Source organism: Gobio gobio (assembly GCF_949357685.1).
Source record: "Gobio gobio genome assembly, chromosome: 8".
In the NCBI taxonomy this organism is placed as follows: Eukaryota; Metazoa; Chordata; class Actinopteri; order Cypriniformes; family Gobionidae; genus Gobio; species Gobio gobio.
The window spans coordinates 51,441,443-51,461,673 of NC_137114.1; the positions used below are offsets into that span (position 1 = coordinate 51,441,443).

The following is a 20,231-nucleotide window of genomic DNA, read 5'->3' on the forward strand; positions in this document are numbered from 1 at the left end:
ACTACGTTTTTTGAGGAAAACATTCCAGGATTTTTCTCCATATAATGGACTTGTCACCATATACAGCGTTAAACTTTGCTTAATTTAATCCTTATTGGTGCAACTCACCAAGCGTTTTAACAACGTCACACAGTTTTTAGTGATTGAAGTACTGTGGCAGGTGCTGTAAATGGATCATAAGTGCCCAAAACTTGCATCTTGTTCACATCTTTTTGTTTTTAAGATGGAAAATTGATAAGCTTGTACTGCAGTTCTATGGCTGTTTTGCCCTCCAGGGCTCCATGAGTTGCACCAATAAGGATTAAATTAAGCAAAGTTTAACGCTAATCAAGGATTTGTTGATCTGGGTTTTATTTTTAATAGAGTTGTGTTGCACCACTTCATTTTAAACACAGATTAACTACCCATAAATACTAAATAATAATTAGTGCAACACACCTTTTAAAGTGCCTTAATGTACTAAAACAGTGATAGTAAAAGATTAAATTCAGTTTACACCTTTTTGATGATGCAAAATATATACAGGCGAGTAGATGAGTGAATATGAACCAAAATGAAAACTATGTTTAGGCACATTGATGTCAGTGTTGTTTATTTATGTTTTATTATAATTGTATTAATATTTTGAATTGGCTTTTATTCATTTTTTTTATGTAATTTTAGTTAAATTTTTAGTAATTTTTTTGTTATGAACTTTTGTGTTGTTGTTTTTTTAATATTGCTAATTAGGTTTAATTTATTTTTATTTCTGTTTTAATTTTAATTTATTTCCATTGAATCATTTTAGTGCTTAAACTTAATTTATTGCCAAGGCAACATATAACATTTTCGTTTAGTTAACTTTTTTCTGTATTATTTCATATTATTTTGTAACGCTAATAACCCTGTCGATCAGATAACCTTTTGATTTGTAAGAGATCTGTTTTTGGACAAACAAGCTGCAATTTGGACCAAACTTCAAGTTAAAACTGCACTATGTGAAACTAATAATATAACCCGAGTTGCTAAAAGCTTTGTTGGCTGTGACTCTTGGAGAGAGAGTTTAAAGCCGACCAGCTGCTCTCGCCCTCTTTCATTTTTCATGATTGATTCCCTGCATCATCTTCTTGTCATGTCAATGCACTGTTTCATTCAGAAATTTGTCACGTTATTAGAATGGAGCGTTTCATGTTGACTATAAGCTGACAGTGCAGTCGCTCTTATCTGTGCTCTGTGCACGCCGAGCGGGAAGTGTTTATTTCACAGATGTTTTACACAGATTTCTCTCTGCCTCAGCTGGAGTGGTGAATGATGGAGGGGTGAGCTGGCTCAGGAAGTCCTATCAGAGGATGAAAGAGCAGGCCGACAGAGAGCAGCGCAGTGTGGAGAGCGTGGTGGCGGAGAGATACGGGGTGAGCACACACACACACACACACACACACACGGCAGTGCTAATCTCTCTGTACTTCAACACACTGTAAGGTTGCTTCCCCTGCGATTGAAGAAGAGCCGTTCATTCATGAAACTGGTCATGCTGTATCTTCAGTGCAACCAATAAGGATGCAATATTGTCAAGAACAACCAACTAATAAACTAGACTAACTAATATACATTCAAACATTATTTAAGACAAGGAAATGCGCAGTAATACAATAAGAACAAATAAGTAAATTAGCATGTAAAATAACACTGCATAGTTTTCTTTTTATACACCGATCAGGCATAACACGTGTTGGTCCCACTTTTGCTGCCAAAACAGCCCTGACCCGTCGAGGCATTAACTCCACTAGACCCCTTAAGATATGCTGTGGTATCTGGCACCAATATGTTAGCAGCAGATCCTTTAAGTCCTGTAAGTTGTGAGGCGGGGCCTCCATGGATCGGACTTGTTTGTTCCGCACATCCCACAGATGCTCGATTGGATTGAGATCTGGGGAATTTGGAGGCCAAGTCAACGCCTCAAACTCGTTGATGTGCTCCTCAAACTCATTCCTGAAGCATTTGTGCTTTGTGTCGGCGCATTATCTGCTGAAAGAGCCACAGCCAGCAGGGAAAACCGTCTCCATGAAAGGCTGGACATGGGCTCAACAATGCTGAGGTAGGTGGAGCGTGTCAAAGGAACATCCACATGATGGAGGACCCGAGGTTTCCCAGCAGAACATTGCCCAAAGCATCACTGCCTCCACCGGCTCGCCTTCTTCCCATAATGCACCTGGTGCCATGTGTTCCCCAGGTAAGCCACACACACACACACCCGGCCATCCACGTGATGTCATCAGACCAGGCCACCTTCTTCCATTGCTCGTGGTCCAGTTCTGATGCTCACGTGCCACTGTTGGTGCTTTGGGCGGGGTCAGGGGTCAGCATGGGCACTGGTCAGCGGCTGTGTCGCCCCATACACAACAAACTGAGATGCTCTGTGTATTCTGACACCTTTCTATCAGAACCAGAACTTCTTGAGCAGTTTGAGCTCCAGTAGCTCGTCTGTTTGATCGGCCCACACGGGCCAGTCTTCGCTCCCCACGAGCATCAATGAGCCTCGGCCGCCCATGACCCTGTCGCCGGGTCTCCACTGGTCCTTTCTTGGGGCACTTTTGATAGACACTGACCACTGCAGACCAGGAACACCCACAAGAGCTGCAGTTTTGGAGATGCTCTGACCCAGTCGTCTAGCCGTCACAATCTGGCCCTTGTCAAACTCACTCAAATCCTCACACTTGCCCATTTTTCCTGCTTCTAACACATCAACTTTGAGGACAAAATGTTCACTTGCTGCCTAATATATCCCACCCACTAACAGCTGATGAAGAGATCATCAGTGTTATTCACTTCATGTTATGCCTGATCGGTGTATCTATAAAATATAGATTAATCCTTATGAAAGTTACTCAGTCAAGAGCAGTGAGTGATTTTCTGTTTCTTTTGTTCTTTGATTAACAGTAATGACACAGATGGCAGCAGGTTTATTAGTCCGTGTATTCATTAAATAATATATTCTTATAATATTATAATATTCATATGACATTCATGTTTGTGTGTGTGTTGTAGTAAATGTAATAAATAAAATGTTTTTTTACTTCAGGATTCCTGGGTAGTGTAGCTCATAATTTTAATTTAATTGAAATGATGCTGACATATGGAGCTCATGGGTATTTTAACTTCTGGAAGCCGACTCTTTAAAACCCATATGCATATTTTTAATGTAATCAGTGCCTTCCAATGCACCGTTTCACACCGGGGGTGACCCGTACTAAACTCCAGTGAATGTGTTCTGCTTTTGGTGGAAACTGGCCTTAAGATGTGTTTTGATGGTTCTCTCTTTCCCCCGTAGTCCATGGAAGAATTCCAGAAGAGACTGCGAGAGGCGGAAGAGCTTGCGTATGGAGAGAGAAGAGGAGAGAGGGGTGAGAGGAGAGGAGACCGAAACGAGGGGAGGGAGAGATGGAGGAGAGACAATAGAGAAGACGGGAGGGAGAGATGGAGGAGAGACGATAGAGAAGACGGGAGGGAGAGATGGAGGAGAGATGATAGAGAAGAAGAGAGGGAGAAATGGAGGAGAGATGACAGGGAAGACGGGACGGAGAGATCGAGGAAAGATGACGGGGAAGACGGGATGGAGAGATGGATGAGAGATGATAGGGAAGACGGGACAAAGAGATGGAGGAGAGAAGATAGAGAAGAAGGGAGGGAGAGAGGACGACAAAACCGATCTCCACCTGCTGAGAGAGAAAGAGAGCAAGACTTTGAGAGGAGCTCTCGAGGCCGTGATGAACACGATCGAGATGAGGATCCGCAGTCTCAGAGACGCAGCACTTCCTCTCTCTCCAGCCTCAGGGACAAGTTCCTCAAACCCTCAGATGCCGATGAGGATACGAGCGGAGGGCGGGGGCTGAGGAGGGTGGGCTCTTCATCCAATCAGAGTGCAGGATTCAGAAAACCCGCTGATGATGGTGATGGTGGTGGTGGTAGTGGGGCTGTAGCTGCCTGGAGGAAGAGCAGTGCTGCGCAGGACTCAAAGGCGTCGCCAACCCCGCAGAAACACACAGAGAAGAGCGCCGCCCTGCAGGAAGAGAGCAAAACAACAACACCAGTGAGCAGGTCAGAATGAAGAACAGGAGCAAGTGGTTCACTCTTTCCACCTTATTTGTCACATAAAAGTAAACTGAATGTGCCCGGCTTCCGGGTTATACTGCTTTAAATTGAAAGCTGGTGTGTTTCTTACCATATTATTTTAATTTATTGTCATCATTTTAAACTTTTTGTTTAAATTATTATTATTAATCACTGGTTTGTTGTGCAAATCCTTTACTGCACTATTTTATTCTAGTTATTTAGCAATATCCGGCTGCTGAATCGGAAGTCTTGCACATTCACAGAGAGTATCTTACATCTGTGTTGTAGTACCAGTAAAAACATTACCAGTACCATCAGCGACCAGTAAAAAACGCTCTAGTGCTCTAGAATTCATAGGCCGTGTGTCCACCAAAGCGTTTTTTCATGCGGCTGGCTGGCGTATACAATTGTTTTCAATGGGAGCGTTTTTTGAACATCATGAGCGCAACGAGGCGCTGAGCGAGTATTTCACGCTCAAGCGCTCAGCGTTTTTTTTACTGGTCGCCGAGAGTTGAAGAATGTACAACTTTGAGCAAAACTCAGCGCTCATCACTGTCACTTTTCACCCTGCCGTCCAATCACAGTGGAGGAGCGGACAAATACAATACTGACCAACCGCCACATTATGCGTGTACAACGGCAAAAGATGAAAACAAGTAGTATAATAACATAACAAAACCATTTAAAACAAGAGCCAGAGCAAATACTTTACATTGTATCGGCATTCTTATATAGAATCAGTACAGAAACAAACTATATATTGTGTATATAGTAACACTTGCGCAGATATTCCGTATCATAACAAGCAAAGAGTCTCAACTGAAAAAAAACCCGCTGCCAAAACGCTCTCAAGCGCCCACAGTGAGACACTTCAGCAGGATAAAAACGCTTTGGTGGACGTGTGGCCATAATCCTACAAATGTCAAGGAATTTCAAAGAAAAGTCTGTAATGTTTTGATTTGCTTTCAAATATATAATCAGGTTGCTGTTGTGCGCAGTAAAACGTCCTCCATGCTAGATGAAGTCATAGTGATGTCTAATTTGTGTCATTGGCCTATTTCAGTGAATTGGTTAAACATGTTCTAAAAGTAATTTGCTAGCAAATCTGTATAAATCAACCAAGTGGCACCTCTCGCAGTTTCTCTTGAAGCCAATGCGGAAGTGACTTAAACTGCAGTTCATGGACTGGCCACTAGAGACAGACTCCAGAAGGAGCAGAATCTCATTGAGCTCATGTTAAAATGCCCAACTTTACAGCAGAAGAACACATGTTTACAGTCTGGGACAAATTGTGGTTTTGGTCTATACGGCAAATTTTGCCCTTCATGACGACTGTGAGGGGGTGAATTTTTTATAACTCATTTGTTTACATTATATAAAGCCTTAAAGTTCTGCGTAATTAAGGGCGTTGCCACTTTGAGTGACAGGTGTGATTGCCGTTTGTCTACTGTCTGTTAGTCATCACGTCACCTCAGCTCCGCCCACGTCCCGCCTCTTTGCCCATTTTCTGTTATCCGGGGCCAGCTCGACCCTACCGCTTCAAAACTGCTCTTCAGAATAGGGATGGCGAAAACTAAAAATTTTCTTGACCGACCACCGAGCCTCATTAGCCGGTTGAAACCGGTTAACCGATAAGTTTAAAATATGCTGCGCTATTTGAAATAACAGCCGCAAGCCGCACCTGCAATTTCGCAACTCTGTCGCATCTCATTGCCGCTCTGCCTCCCGCTCTCACACACACACACTGTCCCGGCGCCGCCGCCTGCCTTCCACTCACATCACTTTTTTAAAATCCCCTACAGCGCGAAACATGAGTCCCGCAAACGCGGCGCCGAGGAGCTTGTTTGTAATCGGAGGACAAATGGCTCCTTAGTTTCGAAATGGTTTGGGTACAAGGTGATCGCGTTGAAAATAAAGGCATTTGTCTAGCGTTAGAAGCTCATTTGAAACATTGCCGCGGCTCATTTAAGAAAATGACAGCTCCGAAGAGACGCCGCTTTAGTTCGAGGTAGTGCTAACAATAATAAAGAAAGATGAAGATCAACACCTTATGTGTTACCACTGAAATGTAGATGTAATATATGTCCAAATGTAAGCCCATCTTATGCGGAATGTTGTCTAATAGACTGCAACACGATAAAGCCAATGGATAAAACAGGCACCTTCAGAAAGCGTAAAAGACGCACCGGCCAAGGCAGGTCTAACTCACTGTGTGCCTTCTGATTAAGCACTGTATCACACAAGTTGCAACTTACATCTGTGTCTTTCTTTTTGTTGAAATGGTCCCACACACTACTTTTCTTTGCACGCTTCATACTGTCGTCTGCCCTGGCTCTAACCGCAAACCTTGTGAGCGTGCAAACCCAAACGCTGTGACCTTGCGCCAAATGTTTTTATTGGTTTATTAAGTACAAACAGTCGAGTTATGAAAAATTGAGTGTGAGGGATTTTTCACTTCACACAAAAAGATTTTGGAATGAGATGGCTAACTGTAGTAGCGTTTAGTCCACTGTCTATAATAGCCTAATTTAGAGATCACTTTTTTTTTTTTTACCGACAACTTTGATCGGTTAACGTTGATACGGTCAACCATCGGTCAAACGGTCATCGGTTAACATCCCTACTTCAGGATCCTATGAGTGACGTCACGGACACTACGTCCATATTTTTTTTACTGTATATGGGAATCAACACGATTATTAGGAATTCGTATCTAGTATTCGATTCATTGGAAACGTCATGAAGTCAGGGTAATTAATTTGTTCTAGACATTTCTACCCTTCCTTTTGTTAACTTTGGGTTTGCTGATCTTCCAGTTCAGAGAGTGAGGAAGAGGAGGAGGAAGAGCTGATCCTGACGGATGAAGAGATGAATAAACTGGGAGCCAAACTCGTCAAGGCAGAGCTCATGGGAAACACGGTGAGCTCATCAAAATCCTCCTGGACAGAAAATGCTGTCTGAACGGGAAGTGTTTGAGACTGCTCTTGTGTGCTAGTCAGAAACAGAAATATGTTTTGCTGATGTCAAACCTGTCAAATGTGTGAATAACCGCAGGCCCTGCTGGAAAAACTGAAAGCTCAGATGGATGCTGCCCGTCGAGCCAAAGAGAGCCGAGCTCAAAGAAAAGAGCAGACCAAACAAGCGTCTGCACCAACAGACTCGGAGAAGGATGTGGTGCTGTTCAGAACCGACGCATCGGGACGAGCCTGGCCTGTCAATGCCCCGTCGCAATCGCTGGAGCCTCGAGGAGGACGCAGGAAGAGAAAAGCGGTGAGACACACACTCACATGCACAACATCAGATCTAAAGCAACGGTCAGACTGCAGTAGACTGGGTAAACCCAGCCCGGTCTGTTAGAGATTTGATTTCGCCCTGCAGCTCAGGCTGGAAACCTGTATATATTTCTATCCTGCTTCTGTTACAAATTTGCGGGGACCAATCACAAACTGGCTTATCCACCTGGCGCGCTATTGGCGGGTTTAACACGATGACAGATAGAGAAGCGATGGATCGTTGGTCTGATTGGTTGGAGGACTATCCAATTGCCTACAGAGTCATTTGAACTATGCCCGTCGTTGCCATATCGGTCTAGAAAATTGCAACTTTTCATTTTCCGTCGGTCTTCGTACACGATGTAACTACAGAAAATTTGGAAAATGAGCCCATTTTCAAAATAAGTGCCGTGTTCCTTTAAAGGGTTAGTTCACCCAAAAATGAAAATTCTGTCATTAATTACTCACCCTCATGTCGTTCGACACCCGTCAGACCTCCGTTCATCTTCGGAACAGAAATTAAGATATTTTAGTGTAAATCTGATGCCTCTGAAAGTCCTCCATTGGCTCAATGGCACGGTTCACTCTCAAGACCCTTAAAAGGTACTAAAGACGTCGTTACAAAGTCCATCTCACTACAGTGGCTCTACAATAACTTTATGAATCGGCGACAATAGTTTTTGTGCGCAAAAAAACCTAAATAACGACTTATATAGTGATGACGATTTCAAAACAAAGCCTCATGAAGCTTCGAAGCGTTATGAATCAGTGAGTCGATTCAGCGGTTTGAATCGCCAAATTTCAGCAGTTTGGCACGCGATCCGAATCATCATTCGGCTCAGTGATTCATAACGCTTCGAAGCTTCATGAGGCCTTGTTTTGAAATCGTCATCACTATGTAAGTCGTTATTTAGGGTTTTTTTGCGCACAAAAACTATTGTCGCCGATTCATAAAGTTATTGTAGAACCACTGTAGTGAGATGGAGTTTGTAACGACGTCTTAAGTAGCTTTTAAGGGTCTTGAGAGTGAAGAGTACCATTGAGCCAATGGAGGCCTTTCAGAGGCATCAGATTTCAACTGAAATATCTTCATTTGTGTCTGAAGATGAATGGAGGTCTGACGGGTGTCGAACAACATGAGGCGAAGTAATTAATGATAGAATTTTAATTTTTGGGTGAACTAACCCTTTAAGCGTGCGTCTAGCAACCGCAGCCTCTAATGGCAGCTGCAGTGACACGATGACTTTACTGAACTTTACTGATGGTTTATGAAGTTTATTACATCGTTTTTCACTAAAAAAAAATCAACGTAAGAGTTGAACAAACAAAGCAGAATTGCGCATTAACGTCTCATTCACAAACTCTCTCTCTCCGTTGCATTATCATTAACATACACAGCAAATTACACAAAAACACTCATACAACTACTAACAGTAAACAAACATATACAGACCGTATGCCTTTTCAGGGGTGCTAATAAACTGTAAACTTTGTATCTGAAAACAGCTCAGATAAACTGCGAGTGCGAGCTCTCCCTTTCACTACACGTAGACTATAATACCCTTCAAAATAGGAGTCCTCCTTAGTAAGACAGATAATGTAGACCTTAAACATATCTAAACTCACAGAAATATAAAAAATATATACAAAAATCCAACGCTCTCCATTGACTTTGTAATGCGTGAAGCGCCTCCTTGTCATTTCTGACTTAGGGCTGTGCAATTAATTGAATTTCGATTTCGATTTTGGCTCCCAACGATCACCAAAATAGTACAATCGAGAAAAAACGATTATTTTGCCATGTTCAGTTTTGCAAGAACACTCTTATTTTGTCTTGCGTTCTGAATGAAACGCGCACGCGCACATCCACCTCTCCCGAAGCCACAAACTCTCTCACATAGATATCCATAATAAAGGCATTACTGAGCCTTTATTATGGATATCTATGCTCTCTCAGGTCATGAGTCTCGTGACTCGTGTGCATATCATCCGCTGGAATTTAAAAACTCGGCGCGAGTAAAGATGGGCAGTTACAGCAGCGTTTGGTGAGCAAATAAGGCAAAACCAACTCCGTTGTCTGGGAACAGTTTGGCTTCGAGGAATCAGACGACGAGCAGAAACATGCTACGTGCAAGATTTGCTACATGGTAGTGGCTGCAACGCAAGGGAACAGCACGAATTTGTTTAACCACTTGAAAATTAACCACAGAGTGACCTATGACAATCTAATATAGAAACAAAAACTGACGAGAGCAGGGATGCCGTGTAAACGTCCTTTTTTTCCTTCATATTTTTCAAATAATTCTCTCTTTGTAAACTTTGTTCAATGCATGCGAGTGCTGCCGTATGTTCGAATATGTCCAGTCATTTTCGCCGTCATCATCCAGGTTTAGTGCCAGAAGACGCGAATGAGAAGTTGCGCGCTGTGAGAAAATGTGTCTCTGTGCGCTCATCCGAAAGCGCGCACACGTCTCACAGGCACAGCACGCGCAAATATTGAGTTCTCTTTCAAGTCTTGCTCTTGAACGGACAAACTCACACAAAACGTATATCAACATGTCCATCTTGATGAGTATCCTAGCAGACATAGTCTGTATATGCCTTAAGTAAACTCTACACAGTCGAGAAAGACGACGCATATCCATGCTTTAGGTCTTAAAGGGGCAGTAGCCTTTACTGCTGTCTGTTTAATGTCAACAAAAGACATGGACATCACTCACTGCTCTTGATTGAATAGCTTTTGTAAGTTTAATAGGATTAATCTTTTAATCTTACATTTGATACATTTCTGTAGCTGAAAACTAATGTTAGACGTACCTGAAAAACCTGAAAAGCATATCTAGCTGAACCATATTGTTGATCTTATTTATTTGTGGTTATCATTTTTACTTGAATACTTTTATACTTTGATTTGAATATGTTATATTATTTATTTTAATAGTTCAAAAACTACAACAAATGTTACAATTTCAGTTGAATTGTTGAAAGGTGTCTTTTTAATAAATGCAACACATTCCCAAAGTCATGTGAAATAATCGTGTTACATAATCGTGATTTCAATATTGAACAAAATAATCGTGATAATGATTTTTTCCATAATCGAGCAGCCCTATTCTGACTTATAACAAAAAACAGAACAATGTCTAAAAGCTGATATGTGACGGTGTACAGCAAACAGAACTAAGTTTTTATAAGCTGTCGACCCAAAAAAACAAACGTTTAAGGAGATAAAAGTGGATACAGGCAATAAGACGTGAAGCTTCAGCAGGAAGAATGGGTCAATTTTGGGATCCTGACGCTCAGTATGCCTGTGTGTGCAGTAAACATTTAGTCACTGTTAAGTCAAATATCCAAATGTCAGTTTTATATGTGATATTTCCTGTCGCTGATGACGTTTCCCTCCAGTGGGTGTAGTTCTCAGTGTAATATAACATATTCGTGCTCTGTCTCAATGGCCTGTATCCACTTAAACGTGTCCTTATACGCTCGTTTTTTGGGTCAACAGCTTATAAAAACTGGATTTTTTTTAGCTTGTTTGCTGTACACCCTGTCACATATCAGCTTTTAGACATTGTTCTGTTTTTTGTTATAAGAGGCAATACAAAGTCAATAGAGATGGTTTGATTGCTCCCCGGTGGGCGGGGTTTTCAGATTATGATGCGTGTCTCTATTCGCCAAATTGGGCGTTGCAATTTCTCCCATTCATAAGTAATCGGAGCGCACCATTTTCCTATATATAAAGACTTTGGTGCAATCTATATCTTTATACAAATGTGATTTATGTCTTTTAGTTTGTCAAGAGATTTAAAGCGCCGTTTTTGAAGAGTGTGCATGTGCTCTAGTACGTAAGAACGAGCCTATGATTGAATCTGGAAATAAAGCAAAATGAAAATGAGTCCGCTGATGACATGTCTTAATTTATAGCATGAATTCAATCTCAAATGATTAATTGAAATAAGTTATTACTCCACCATGCGCATGATATCATCAACAAACGTGGTTGAACGAAAAATTTGCGACAGTAAGGTTTTGAGAAACGGTCGTGACTATAGCTAGTTGATTTCTTCAACGATGCATCGTAACTATGGTAGTTCAGGGCTCGACATTAAGCCTGTTCACACGCTTGTCCTACGGACAAGTAAATCTGTCATTCACTTGTTCGAGTAAAACATTTGCTTGTCCGGATTTTTTTTGTAAATATAATCTATACTGAAGCAATATTCTCACCAGTGTTTAATCAGCTTTGACATATTTAAATATGCATATTTGTACCTTTTTATAAAGGGCATTTTTCCATAATCTTATTAAATATAGGATATGCTTCGGCTTTCCTTTTATATTCTTAAATTTGACCAATAAATTAAATTAGAATAAGACATTATAGGCTGTTACCAATCAAATGAAATCATTTACACTGAAAAATTACAACTGCATTAAATAATGTTATGAGATTATTTTAAATATTTTTGAATATACAAATAAGAAATGTTGGAAAGATGAAACTAAACCACCAGTAGGTGGCAGCATGTGACCGTCTTAATGAGCGAGTCATTGAGTCGATTCAGTGAAACGGCTGAATCATTCAAGAATTTGGCGGTCGTTTACAAATAGGTCATTGAATCTTTGATTCAACCGATTCATTAAAACGCTGAATCATTCACTAACACACACTGTTGCTGTGAGATGCGTTACGGTTCTGCTGTGATATTTGTTTGGAACTATTTTCGCTGCTGAAGTAGAACAAAAACAGTCCATATTGCTTCTAAAATGTAAGTGACTTAATGTTAAATTGTTTATGGAACTGGCGTATGAAATCAGTGTCATTTTCAGTCGTGATGGTATTCAGGAAAACAACACTCTTGTTAGTGTAATGTTGCTAAACTGTATCATATGTTATAAATATAAAAACTGCACAATTTTAACTGTGTATGTTAACTGAGTTTCTCTGTATGAGCTGCGCTCATTTGTTTTCGATTTTCTCCTCGAGAGGCTGCGCGACCCTCAACAGCTCAAACTTGTTAACTTCAGTTCGTTTTATATTATTATCCACTATCGATCTCCACTTACACTAATGAATGCAGAATCATTATTGCACTTTGGTGATTTCCTAGTTATTTTTTGTTTTGACGTTTTAACCAGGATACTTGTCCGTCGGGCAAGTAAAATTGTTTTTTACTTGCCCCTTAAAAAAAAAAAATCCACTTGTCCCGGACAAGCGGACAAGCGTTAATGTCGAGCCCTGTAGTTAAACTGCGAGTTACGTCGTTGTACGGGAAACCTGTTCCTGTCTCTATAAAGCACAGTGTGCTCTGATTGGTCGGCTGGAGCAGTGTGTTGTGATTGGTCAAGCGCTTTGAGTGTGTTTGGGAAACCCCCCACCCCTTACCATAATCTCCAGTTTTTCAACACACTACTAACTCACTTAACAGGCCCCGCCCTTTTATTATGAAAGATTTAAATGAGGAATTTTGTGACGTGTTCGTTCCTAGAAGAAACTCATGGTGGAGGCGTTTCAGGAGTTCAGAAACAGACTCTGATGTAGAGAAGAACTCCCGCTGGAGCTTTTTCCTGCTCAAACTGCAACATTACACACTAAAGAAAGTAGGGCTGAAACGATTCATCGAGTTACTCGATTAACTCGATTACAAAAATTCCTCGAGGCAAAAATTCTGCCTCGAAGCCTCGTTAAATTCGTATGACGTGCACTATACGCGCAGGATCTGATTCACACCGACCGCTGTTCAATGTTCAGGAAGCACACCATAGCGCGTGATACATTTTGAATTTAGTTTAGATTCTAGATGCTTAGAATCACTATAGTAACTGCATGTTTTACACAGTTTATGTAAGTTGATTACCGTTCTTATAGCTGCCACACACACACACGCGCGGCGCGCGCAAGCCAGATCGCTTTCACTTTCATCCTCATAAAGTTTGTCAAGTAAATGCTTTTAAAGCCTTGCCAGTTTGAACATTGAAGCGGTTGTGCACTATTCAAAAACAACAATACGGAAAACTTATCCGTTCAGTGCTCAGCTTTTTTCTGTGACACGGAGAGTTGAGCCGTGTCGCGTCTTTGACAACGAGCGCGCCCTGAAGGCAGAACTCTTTACACGTGAAGATCGCGCGCGGAGATTAGCGCAGAACTGATAGTAGAAAATCAGTAACACACACACACGCATGCACCCTCCTCTCTCTCTCGCGCGCCAGTCAGACCAATCGTGGCAATGCATCACATATGCTTAAACTTTTATGTAGCCACGCAACAATAATTTCAGCATGCGTTCACTGTATTCACCGGGACGTGATGTTGTGACACGATTTTTCGAACGGATGCTTCACCTAAAATGCACCGCTATGCAAGTGATGCAAGCCAAATGCAGCGTTCTATTAAAAATGAATGTATGTATTTCTGCTGTACCAAACTGCAATGAAGCCTCACGCACGCGCGCACACACAAACACACTCACACACACACACACACACAGGTTGCTAGGTTACCATAGCAAATAGGCTCACCACATATGATATATTATTTTTTAGTAGCCTAATGGTAAATGCTGCAGGTGTAAAAATCTACATAAAAGATATTTACTTTGATGTCAGCGCTAGATTACAGCATGAAACCTGTTGTGCATATTAATAAATTAAATTGCTTTTCATTTTCGTTAAGCATTATTTGTTTTGGTTGTTTAAAAACACGGAAAAAAATGTATCCGATTAATCGATTAATCGATTGATTAAGTGCTAGATTAATCGATTACAAAAAGAATCGATAGCTGCAGCCCTAAAAGAAAGATGAACATGGAAAACAAGCATAATAGATCCTCTTTACATTAACACTGGCAAACTATAACTTCAAATGAGCTGACGTTTTCTCCTCTTCTGTGTTTTTCAGATTGAGACGCATCAGGACGGCGAGCGCATGAGGTATTTCGAGGATGATGATGGGATGGATCTGCGAGAGATGGTCAGACGGGAGAAGATGAGCACTGCGGAAGATCAGAACGCTCTTTACTCACGCATGGCCGCCAAGGTGAGCGCCGACCTCCTCTGGGAACTTCTCACACACACAACATTGATGATTGACAGCGTGTAATTCTAAAGGGACGCTCAGAAAAACATGAAAAAGCAACTGCAGGTCATTCTTGTTTTTATGAGAGTGGTGATGCGATGCAATAATCTTGACCTTTTTTTGCTAATGAGCAGCAATGCAATGACTACACATTTGATTTGCCTCCTGTGAGATACACTCAATAAACCTTTAGGCCCACTGTCTAAATTTATGTATTTGAATTGCATATCAAATTTACATCCATATAATTTTAATATAAACAAACTACTGAACTTAATGTGATGCATCTTTGTAAATCATGTAGATAATTTACTATATCTCTTTACATAAATACTATTTTCTACTTAAAACTATAATTTCGTTATTTTTACTAACCCAAATAATGATTCATCTGCTAGTTTGCACGTGAGGGGGAAAAAATAGGTTCCTTCCACTTAAGAGTTGAGCTCTTTTTATTTTAATATATCTCTTTACAAAAATAGGCCTACTATTTTCTACTCTAAAAAAATGATTTCGTTATTTTACTAACCCAGTGTTTCGCATGTGAATGCTGTTTCACGTGAATATTACCACAGGAGTGAAGCACAAAGCTTTGTTTAGCCTAGAAAGGAAATAATGGTCAGATAGCACTTTTTCATTCTGTTTTGCAATCTGGATCTGGTCATTCGATTTTCCGTGATTTTTAACAAAAGGCCTAGTCCATTTTATCCCAATGGACATGGAAATCTCGTTTCCTTTCCCAAATCTTCACTCACGTCGCCATTTTCGCAGGGGATTAACGTTATAAACGTTTCTTCCTTTCGTTTGCTTATAATTAAGTCTATTATAACCAGGGCTCTGAACCTGTTCAAGGAACGAAAACGAAAACCGGAAACGAACGAAATTTTAAGAGGAACAAAAACAGAAACGAAATAAAAATCAATTTGAATCGTTCTGAACAGAAACGTTAATTTGAAATGACCATTAACCGGTTAATAACGTTATTTTATCGTTCTCTTTAATTTGGCAGTGACCAATCATGAAATGATTAGTACAGCATGTGACGTTGACTTATCAAGCGTGAGTGAAATGCCCGCGCACCATCATCTATGAATCTACCGTCAGTATAGAGCGCGCATTTTCATGCCTCAAGTACATTTCTTTCCCCGCTGAGGTCTACAATGAAAGCGCAGGTATTGGAGGACATTCTTTTCGAACGTTTAAATAAGCAGTACGGACTTTAAGCTCAAATAGACTGATTTAGGCTAGTTTATGGATTTTGTTTAAGCCTGCCCAAGTAGGCTACTAGCATCCATCAAACATTTTTCCTATAGTCTTTCAGATTGCCAATACAGGACAGGTCAATGTTTTCTATATAGACGGTTGATGCTTCGTATTAAATGGTATGTTATATTGCATTAAATGATCAAGCTTTTATTAGCTGACTGAATTTGATTATGTGCAAGGACGTGTTGCTCAGTGTTTGCTTTGAAATTAGCAGTTGACGATGCATTAAAAGAGCAATGGTTATCCAGTTTATTTATTCTTTATTCATGCAATTTTTAAAACAAGTCGTGTTGAAAAAAAGTGATGTACAAAGAATGTTATCACTCTTCTGAAAATAATTCGGCATAAGAGGCCACTTTAGATTGTCTAACGCTCCATTAAAACAGGTCCGCTGTTTATGCTTTGTAATTAATGCAAGTATTTCTGGTTTTAAAAATGTTATGAATTAAATATTCAAGTTTAATGACCATGCGTTATATTATTATTGAGTGAAAATAAGTCTATTTATACATATTTGTTTAAAGTATAGGCTAAATTAAAATAACGTTATTAACCGGTATTTTTTCATATCAAACCGTTTTCGGAACAGTAATGTTTATTGATGAACGCAAAAACGGAAACGCTATAATCGTTTATAATATAACGCTATACGATTCTGCTCGGAGTGAACCGATTGATATTTTTTTCCGTTTTTAAGCCCTGATTATAACTATTCACATCCTTTACTGTGGTAAAGTATAAAAAACACTGTGGGACGAATACCTTTTTACTTCAAACTTTATTTAACACAGTTTGTTCTTGTTTTTAAACTTGGTAATGCGCGTCAAGTTTGGTTTATTTGAATAGCGCATTTCACACACACGCCGCGGTGATTTTAGTTTCGTTTTCTCTGGCTGTGAATAATCAAACATTGCCTAAATGTCTTGACCTTGTGGAAGATAAAATCCGCTCTTCAGACCTTTTACAACAAGTGTTGCCTTGCAACATCAGGAGAAAACACGAAGATATATTTGAAAGGTGTCTATCCAGCTTTTGTCCCATTCCTCTCAAAGCGCAGAGTACGTCTTTGCGGGGAAATAGTATGAATAAAATATTTTTCTAACTAATATTTAATTTTCTTATATTCTTTAGGTTACCATTATTTACTGAAAATCGTTTACATGTTGAATAGGCTGTGTTGTTTCACTGACGGAAGTGCTAAAATAAACACGCATGCTTATGGATGTTTCAGTCTCAAATGATTTCAAAATGTAGGCTATACATATATCTGGCATAGACTACAGTATTTAAAATGGCGTATATGCATTAGTTACATTCTCAAATTAATTTACAGAGCAATCCCTACTAAGTTTTTAGTTTAACTATAACTATAGAAGAGGATTAGTGTGCGTCGCACTCACAACAGACTCGCAACGGGGGCGTGGCATCACGATGGTGGCGCTCCATCGTGATGTCGGTCAGCCATCGTCCATCGGCACAACCCTACATTGTGTTTTGTTTTGTTTTTGCATCTATTTGATTTTAATTAGATCATCATAATTGCATAGAAGCATCATGGATCTGGTCATTTAAAGATATTAATATGCATTTATATATATATTTATTTATATAGTATACAGTTAAAATGTATGAGATTGAAAGAAATTTGACTTATTGACGATAAATATATAAACCTGGTTATTGTGCATTCAAAACACAGTTTATTAGTGTTTATTAGTACTTTTACACAGAAATCTTACAGTTTTATGCATGTCAGGGTTTTTCCTACATTGAAAATTTTTGTCCCGCCAAAGCCTTATTTGATCAGTTATTGTGATTTATGAGTGATGTAGAACAGATGACTGCTGCACTTGAGTTAACTGAGTGACAGAGAGAACGACCAGTGAGCTCCTACCCCGCTCACACACTCTCTGTCTTCAAAATAAGCATTCTTAGCTTTCTAATGTTTCACATATTACGTTAATCAAAATCAAAAGGTCGGAAGACCGAATCCATGTTGCATGTGGCGCTATCAGACGTGGCGCTATCATTACCCTTTTCCACCAAAGCAGTGCTAGAGCTAATTCAGAGCCAGAGCTAGTCCCAGTTCATAGTTGGTTCGACTGAGGAGCCTTCTAAGAACCGGTTTGCTTTTCCAAGGGGCTGAGAGCCACAACAGAGCCAGTCTTACGTCACTGTATACGTCTCATCTCTTTCAGCAACGCTAGCGAGGCAGCGGCAATGTTGCCAAGTATGTGGTTTTGCCGCGGGCTGTTTTTTCATGTCCGCGGGATGAAGCGACCCCAATGATGTGATATTTAGCCCCGGGAATGCGAATTTTAGTGCCAAAAAACACATATTTTACCCCCAAATGTGATTTTTACTGGGGAATCCCCCCCTGGAACGCGATTGGGCTTGTTTTGAGTAGCAATTGGGCGGGTTTGTTGTGAAAACCTGGCAACCCTGGGCAGCGGGAAACACACACACACACACACACCAGGCTTGTTCGAGATGCATCGTCTCTGCGCAGACCGATCCACGTATGATAAAAAAAGGCATGAGTGAATCAAAAGCATAAGGAGTCATATGCTCTCGCTGGACTCGTTATCATACGGCGATCAGTCTGCACAGCACCGCTGCGAACAAGCCTTCCATCAACAATGCAAACGTTGCGTTACTATTGATTCACATGGCTTTACGATCCTACATCGGCATCAAAACACAACGCAAACACAGCGAATCCAACGCATTCATGTAGTTCGCCGTAATTTGTATAGAAGGAGATTACAAACGAGCAGCAGCTTTTAGCTCCATTAGCTGCTATTTCAAAAATGGTGGATCTCAAGTTTGTGTTGGGCTGTTTCCGAAATCGCCCCCTATACCCTCATTCACTATTCCCTACATTAGTCCACTGATATAGTCCACTTCGAAAACGAGTGAGTGATTTCGGACACTAAGTCGCCGGAAAGGCAGCCGTTTTTGCAGTTTGTGCTTGCTGTTTGGCAGCTCCAGTAATAATGAAAAGATTTATCCTGAACTCTGCTACGGAAACTAGCATGTAACCTTAATCAAACAATATAATAATCATCTTAAAAAGGATCATTTATACCTGTATGCATGATATTGGGCTGGACCAGTGCGGTTCGGAAGATGGATGGATGATTGATTCAGCTGTGGGCACTATTTGAGGGAACAGCCATTTAGTGGTGTCCGAAACCATAGTGGACGTTATTAAGTGCACTCATACAATCCCACAATGCACCACAATAACGAGTTTGCAACCGATGCATGCTCGACGGCTAGAGAATACCCATAATGCACTGTGAAAGTCGCACCGTGCATTGAATGAATTCCCGCGTTTCGCCAGGAGATGGCATCGACTCACACACTTTTTAAGACCAATGATATTGGGCCCACTCACTTGTATCGTCTCTAATTGAGCACGTCTGTTTACATACCCTGATAAACACTGATTAAACGCGTTAGTAGCTTTATTTTCACTTTTCTAATATTTTCTTCATATTCATAGAAAAAAAAATCCTTTCCGATCTGATATATGATGGAAAAAAGGATCAGTGCGAGTTTGGTAAAAGGCGGATTCGAACCTCTGATCGATTTGCGTCAAATCTTATCGTCAAGCCTCTTACCCCTACACTATTGCTGCTGATGAAGATTGTGTATTCCGTAGGTCTGTGTTCCTCAACCAGACGTTTAAACAAGCCGATATATTTAAATATATTTTTTGTAAATTGCATCTACTCCAGTAAAATATTTCTGTTAAAGGACCCACCAACATTTTTTTTGCTTCTGACGCCCATAATATTAATAGTAGCCTACTATAAAGTATGAAATATATAGGCCTACTACAAATATATATATATTTTTTTTAATTAAATGCTTATTAGTTACTTTATTATTCCCCTTTCCAAGTAAGTTCAGTGCCACACAAGTAAAGAGTTATAGGGTTAACTTTAAGCTTGTTGGCTCGTTTTTGGAGTAATGGAGAATGAGGGTACATAGGGCGAATCGGACAGGTAAGTTCATTCATCAGGGCGCGGCTCTCACAGTGCGTTGAGAGTACACCGTCTGGTTGAGTGAGAGAACGATTCAAAAGCATAAGGAGTTGTTTCTCGTTTGCTCTCGAAATGCTCTCGCGGGACTTTGCTGTCATACGCCGATCGGGCATCGAACAAGCATATTCTCCAGCGCGTACATCTACTGTACACTCGTTATTGCGGTGCATGGTGGGATTGAATAAGTGCACTCAAAGACGTCCACTATTGTTTCGGACACCATTAAAAATGGATGTTCACTCAAATAGTGCCCTATTTAAGGGTATAGGGGGCGATTTCGAACACAGCCTTGGTCTTGTTGACTCCGCCCCCAGCGCCTGACGTAATCGGTTCTTACTTCTAGCCCTGTTCTAGCCCAGCAATGTTTTGGTGCTACTTAAGAACCACTTTTCCTGGCTCGGAGCTGGGGCTTTGGGTGTGGAAACACAAAGAACCGATTTGAAACTAGACTCTGGCTCCGATCTAGCTCTGGCT

At 40.6% G+C, this 20,231-nt stretch overlaps 1 protein-coding gene across 1 annotated transcript in view; it reads left to right on the plus strand.

The window, feature by feature from the left end:
* The window catches only part of cwf19l2 (CWF19 like cell cycle control factor 2), a 61,942-nt gene that overhangs the window by 16,524 nt on the left and 25,187 nt on the right, over nt 1-20,231 (plus strand). Inside the window, 5 exon segments of the mRNA XM_079822832.1 lie at nt 1,276-1,391; nt 3,311-4,077; nt 6,909-7,011; nt 7,147-7,362; nt 14,263-14,400. Coding sequence (XP_079678958.1) covers nt 1,276-1,391; nt 3,311-4,077; nt 6,909-7,011; nt 7,147-7,362; nt 14,263-14,400 — 1,340 coding nt within the window.